At 54.0% G+C, this 6,813-nt stretch overlaps 1 protein-coding gene across 1 annotated transcript; it reads right to left on the bottom strand.

Moving 5' to 3' along the window:
- Positions 1–2,243: 2,243 nt before the first annotated feature.
- On the bottom strand, positions 2,244–3,923 carry LOC144164563 (uncharacterized). Its single transcript, XM_077694989.1, has one exon. The coding sequence runs from the start codon at positions 3,921–3,923 to the stop codon at positions 2,244–2,246; it is 1,680 nt and encodes a 559-aa protein (XP_077551115.1).
- Positions 3,924–6,813: the final 2,890 nt, after the last annotated feature.

Genomic DNA, 6,813 nt, shown 5'->3' on the forward strand with positions numbered 1-6,813 from the left:
AGAGAAAAGAAGCGCGCGAAGCGGAGGAGCGGGACAGAAAAGAAGCGCGCAAAGCGGAGGAAAGAGCGCGCGAGGCGGCAGAGCGAGGCAGAAGAGAGGCGCGAGAATCGGAAGAACGCATTCAAAAACTTCGGCTCGAATCTGAAGAGCGGCTGCGGAGGTATGAGTTGGAGCTGCAGCGGAGAAGGCAAGCGCCCTTACGCTCGGACACCCGCGAGCAGAAACAATGGGGCACAGACCCAGCGAGTTTTATAGCGACAGTGAAGTCGAATGGCGCCGGCCAATGTTTCGGAGTTGAACTTGCGTAGCCAAAGTAAGTAGCCGTGGCTCCGTACACGAGGCTAGCATTTCCGCCGGTGTCGAACGGGTGGAGACGGACGTTGGGATGAGGAGCGACGAGGTAAGCGCGTCCGGTGATACTGTAGAGCGGCGTAATCAAGCGATGCTCGAACATGACGAGGAGCCTAGCGGGCGAAATTTGGGAATGGAGCTGCAGCGCATGAGACAGAACCCTTCGAACAGGCGCAGTTACGCGCTGACAGCAAAGTTGAATGGGGGCAGCCCGTTTTTCAACTTCAAGCCGCGTGAGAACGAGATAAGCGGCCGTGGCTGCGCACAGGTGGCGAGCGGCTCAGCCGGGAACAGCTGCATGGAAAGGGAAGCGAGCGTGAGGAGCATCTCAGCGAGCGCGTCCGGTATGGGAGCAGAGTCGGGGGGTAGCCCCGTTGTTGCGAGTGTACGGCCGCAAGTTACGTTTGCACCAGACACTGAGCTAATACATGCCGAACTTGCAAGCACGGGCAGCACCCAAACACTAATCGGTGGACCAGAGGAGATTGGCGTCGCACAAGAAAGTCCTGGCGCCCGCCGCGTTCCATATTCCGCTCAAAAGTCGCACGAGAAAGGGAACTCCGTGTCGGGCGCTCAGGAGCTCACCCAGTAGAGAAAGGAGATAGAAGACGAGAAAGCATGTGATGAGACGGAGCGAAAAAGAGACGGAGTTGGCGATCAGGCTGATGAAAAGCAGGAGTTAAAGGCGGATAAGGGAGTTGAGAAGGCAGGCTGGGTTGAACATGTAGAAAATGGACGAGGAGGTGAGAGAGAACGTGAGAAGACGATGGATGAGGAGCTCAAAACGTTTGAAGAGGGTAGGTACGATACGGAGATGTCGCGTGGGTTTGGTAGTCCTGATGGTGAGAGTGTAACCGAGGAGGCCGATGGAGAACACGAAAACGCATGCGTGGAGACTGCGAAACCAAGAATGAGAGCTCCCGAGGAGGTTGCGAAGGAGAGGGAAAACCCACGTGAGGAGGCAGCTACAGTTGAAACAGAGGAACGAGACGCAATCGGTGATCTCGCGAAACCGGTGTCTGAGATAGAGCTTCGTAGCTTTAGTGTTGGTTGCGGCCATTACCAAGATTTAGGCGGGAGCCGCGCTGGATGGGTTGACGCACTAAGTTCTGCGACCTGGCCGTTTGTCACAGGCCCGAGTTCTGAGTTGTGCCAGGACGAGTGCATGCTGGGACAGCCGAAAAACTGTCTTTGTCAGGCCGCTGCTCAGAATGCACCTAGCGCGCACGAGCGGTGTTTGGTATGATAGGTGCTTGTGGGGTTGTTGTTGTGGGGCAGTCTGTGCGTAAGGGAAAGAATGATCCCGAGAAGGTCGTCGCGTTCGCGGGCCGCCATTCCGCTCCAGCGTCAACCCTTCGCTCACGCTGCCAGCACGCAGCATTGCCTTACGTTGGGGCATTGGAGGGGCATGGCCACTTGGCCTATGGGACAGGAAGCGAAGTCGCATTTTGCGATACCACTCCGTCTTCCCTGAAGTTGTGTTCGCATCATGGGGTAAATTGTCGAGACTTGCGTTGACATTGCAACGCTCCATGGTCGGGGCCATTTGCAAAGGGGTTGGAAATACTCGAATGCACTACCCTGCTTTTAGAATGTTGCTTGGGGAGGCCATTATTGAATTGCCTCCCAGCCTTAACACCGCCACGACGGACGTGAACGTTCCCGTTCACCCGCCCTTTTTCGTCAGTGGTGTGTGTGTGTTTGTGTGTGCCGTGTTTGAGCGCGACAAAATGCCTTGGTTGCTCCATCCGTGCGCCGAACTGAACTTTCTACGCACCGCACGTGAGCTGCATTACAGCTGAACATTCTTGAGGTGGAGGAGGAGTGAAACTTTATTTTTGATCAGAATAAAAGAGAGTTAGGGCCTGTGGCCCTCCGCACAGGTGCAGTCCCTATTCCGGGACCCCATTGGTCAAGGCCGCCACCCTCGCCCGTCGAACTAGAGCCCTTTGAGACTCCAGCCCCGAGCAATTGAGCAGGGCTGCCTCCCATGCCTCTCTGGTAGGGGACGGGTTGGGGGATAACGCAGGGTTGCGCTGGCATGCCCACACCATATGGAAGGTGTCGGACACCTCCCCACAGTGCAGGCACCGCCCATCTGTTTTAGGGTCGAAATGCTTTGCTACTGCAGGGCACATAAATGTGTTCGTCTGCAGGCACCGCAGTATTCGCTCATCGGCCTTGCTCAGACCCTTTGCAAGGGCTGGGTAAAGCCGGCGGTTATCGCAGTAATGTTTTACGATTTCTCTAAACCGCAGAAGTGGTTTGCTAATCTCCGAGCCGGGAGAGCATGGGTGAGGCGCCCGGTGGGTAAGCGCTCGGGCAGCCGCGTGCGCGGCCTCGTTACCTCTCAGACCCTGATGCCCCGGAGACCACACAATTTCTTTAGGTGCGGGGTCTACGAACCGCACCACTCTTTTTAAAATTCTGTAGGCCAAGGGTGCTACCGTGCCCGCTAAATAACTTTCACAGGCTCGGCGAGAGTCGGTTATTATTGTCCTTGACTTCGGGTCCGAGGCGGCGAGCGCTATGGCAATCGCCTCGGCTTGCGTGGAGTTAGGAGCCCGGTAGGAGAGCCCATCGACTTGCTGGTCCCTGCGAATTACAGCGGCAGTGAAGAACCCTAGAGGCGACGGTCCTGCCACATCAACGTAGAACACACCTCGCCCATTTCCGTATTTCCTTTCCAGGGTCTTAGCACGTGCTTCCCTCCTGCCTTCGTGAGTGTGCTTCTTTTCCATGTTACGCGGAAGTGGATGCACCCAGAGCCTGTGCCGCCACAACTCTGTGAGTTTGCACGTCTCCTCTGGGATGCACTCATGTTTGATTTGTAGGCGATTAAGCAAGTGACGCCCGGACGCCGTTTGTGCGAGTCTAGTGTACTGATTTGTGAAATGAACCTCTTTCAGCTCTTGATACGAATTGAGCACTCCCAGCGCCGATAACCTGGTGTTGGAGGTAGCCACAGGGAGGTCAAGGGCTCGTTTTGTGGCCTTCCTAATGATGGCGTCAATGCGATTCTCGTGTTGTTTGTTCGTACGGAGGTAGGGTACAGAGAAGAGGATCCTACTGGTTACAAAGGCATGGGCGAGCCGGAGCGCGTCTCTGCCCCGTAACCCTCCGCGCTTGTTGGATACGCGTTGTATCACCCGTCCGACCTGTTCACCTGTTCGCTTCAGTTTGGCAATGGTGGTCTCTGGACTAAGTTTGTTGTGAATAAGCAGGCCCGGGATCCTAATTTCTTCCACTTCTCTGATAGAACCACCTGTTAAAGAGGTGCAAAGCCTTGTGTTCTCTTTAGGATTGGGTTTAATGTGCAAAAGTTCTGACTTTGTTGGGGCACATTGGAGGCCGCAGTCATTAGCATAGCTTTCGACAATGCTGGCGGCCCTTTGAAGGCGGTCCTCCATTTCCCCAAGGCTGCCTTCTGTGCTCCAGATTGTTATGTCATCGGCGTAAAGGGCATGTTGTATACCCTCTACCCGAGCTAGTTTGTGCGGCAGCTGCATCATAGCGATGTTAAAGAGTAGCGGCGATAGGGCCGCTCCTTGTGGAGTACCCCTTGTACCCATGTAATATGGACCGTACTCCTCATCTTCGATCCTCAGGAATGCTTGACGTTTGGAGAGGAAATCTCTGACGTACGCGAAGGCTTTCTGACCACAATTCGTTCTACTTAAGTTTTCTAGTATTCTGCTGTGCCGGACGTTGTCAAATGCCCCCTTGAGATCTAGGGCAAGGATGGCTTTATCGTTTTGTCGCATTGTAGTTGGTCGAATTACGTCGCGGTGTAGCTGGAGAAGGACATCCTGTGCTGACATATGTGGGCGGAACCCGAACATAGTGTCAGCAAAGAGGCCCGTGGACTCGATGTATGGAGAGAGACGATCCCGGACCATCGCCTCCATGAGCTTACCCGCGCATGAGGTGAGCGAAATTGGCCTCAGATTATCAATATTAACAATTTTTCCTGCTTTGGGTATAAAAGTGACCCAGGAGGTCTTCCATTCTGGGGGGAGTGGACGGCCGTCCCAGATTTGATTTATGTAATCTAACAGTTGCAAGTAGGCCGAGTCCGAGAGGTTCGCCAATAGTTGGACTGTTATACGGTCTCTTCCTGGGGCCGTACCTCGGCGCATCTTAGCTAAAGCTGCCCGAAGATCTTGTAGTGTAAAGGGGGCATCCATGTCGGGGTTCTGCTTGCCTGCGTATTGATACTCAGGTCCATTGGGGTCTTCCGTGCGGCAGAGATATCTGTCACATAGAGTATCCGCGAGTTGGGTCGTCGTACCTTCGTACCCGTGTAGGGCTCTTCGGAGTTGACGTTGTGTTTCCCCTCTCGTCTGAGTTGGGTCAATGAGACTGCGAAAAAGGCGCCATGTCCCCTTGGATCCCATTTGACGCGCAGCTGAATTGCATCTCTCTATCCAATTTGCGTCGCTAAGTTGGACAGCGTATTCTGCCGCTTTTTCAGTCAGTTCACTGATGCGGGCTCGAAGCTTGCGATTAAGTTTCTGTTTGTTCCATCTTTTAGTAAGGCTCCGGCGTGCCTCCCATATATGCATCAGATGGTTGTCCACAGTTGGGTTCTTTTCGGTGGTCTGAATTGTTGCAACGTGTTGCTGTTGTAAGGCGGTGATCTGTTTCGCCCACTCCGTATAGCTGCCTGTGAGGAGAACAGGTGGAACTTCTTGCAGCCTAAATTCATGCCAGTTGGTTAGTTTGGCCTGGCCCCGCTTTCTTCTAGCAGCCTTCGCCAAGAGGGTGATCCTAAGGAGGCAGTGATTGCTACTGAGTGTCTCCTCCAGGTTTTCCCAAGTAGCGTCTCTACTATTTTTAACTATGGATAGGTCAGGACACGTGTCGCGAGTTACCGAGTTTCCCATACGCGTGGGACATGCCGGGTCCGTGAACAGCGTAAGTCGAAGCGTGGAGATTAACTCCGCTAACTTGCGTCCCCTGGCCTGCTCGAAGTGATATCCCCAATTAAGGCTCGGGGCGTTAAAATCCCCAACTATCACGAGGGGTGCTTTGTCGGCCGATTTAAGTGCTCGATAGAAAACTTCGTTAAAAGTTATGCGGGGCTTGTGCGGGGGGCTGTAAATGTTCAGTACGTGTATTGGAGGATCACGACGTCTAAGTGGAAGGACCTTTACCATACTGTATTCCTGTTCGGTTTCCAGACCTAGATCGACTTGGAGCGCCGTATACGCCTTGTTGACCAGGATGCAAGTCGTAGGGCCCCCCTGGAATGAGCTATACCCTGGAAGTTTAGCATCTGCTCCAGGCTCTTGAAGAGCCAGAATAGCTGGTGCGGGGCCGATGGACTGGAGATATAATTGGAGATGCGACCTTTTTTTCCTATTCCGAAATCCTCTACAGTTCCATTGTATGATCATGAATTTCTCATTTGGAATTTTGCTTCTGGCTTTCCGCTGCGGTTGGTTAGCCATGATTGAAGATTATTGAGATTTAAGAAACATGGCCTCCTCCCTGGATTAACGGTGTCTCTAACGGAGGCACCAGTGGTTCCATGGGGGTAGTGGCCGAACTGTATTCCTGCAAGCCTGTGGCCGGGCGAGGCACCACCTTACGCCTATGCGAATCCGATCGCGGGGATCGGGAGCGGGAGCGATTGTCTCTGAGTTGCGCGCTGACCCAATCCTGAACTGTGTCCATGACTGAGTCAGTTACCGCTAGAATTATTTGCGAAAGTTCCTGCTGCCAGAGCTCTGCAAAGGATGCCCTGACTCCTTCTAGAATTTTCTTTGGCAGTTCCTCTATGGTGCGTTCCAGTTTTGTCAGCCGCTGTTCCACCTGTGGCCCACGTTGCACAAATGTGCAGTCTGAGCATCGGGAAGCGCTAGACACCCCAAACGCGACCGAGGTGCTCTCATCCCGCTCTGATGGCTCGGACTGCTGCATTGGCTCCGAAGTCCCAGCTGTTGTTTGGGACTCCGTGAGCCCAGTTAGCCTCGTTTCTAACTCTTAAATTTTGTTCGCAAGAATTTCGCTCTGGCGCCTTAGCTCCGCATTTTGTCGCTGTAGGGCTACTTCGGTTGGGGTTGTGAGGATAGAAGGGGAACAGCGAGGCCGGGAGGCAGCCCTAACCCAATCGCTCACCTCGTTTTGGGCGTTTGGCAGGGTTGGAAAGTCCTCGGCGCTGAAAATCTGCGTCCTTGACACGGTCCCGGATCCGGTGTTGTTCTTGACCGGAGCAGGTCTGCCCGACACTGGGGTTGAAGTCTTGTGGCTTCCCTTGCTTGCTTGAATCTTCTTGAAGTCTTCTTTCCGTTTGTCGGTGGTTGGTGAGGTTCCCGGCTTGATCGGTTTCCGGTATTTGCCGTTACATCCAGAAGTGCCGGTGAGATGTTCACCCCCGCAGATGAGGCAACGGGGAGTGCATTTGTGTTCGACAGGGCCCTCGGGAGTGGTAGCCACCTCGAAGCCACATTGGTCGCA

This window comes from Haemaphysalis longicornis, unplaced genomic scaffold (genome assembly GCF_048455015.1).
Source record: "Haemaphysalis longicornis isolate Haplotype H1 unplaced genomic scaffold, Haemaphysalis longicornis Haplotype H1 scaffold_1, whole genome shotgun sequence".
Taxonomy (NCBI): Eukaryota; Metazoa; Arthropoda; class Arachnida; order Ixodida; family Ixodidae; genus Haemaphysalis; species Haemaphysalis longicornis.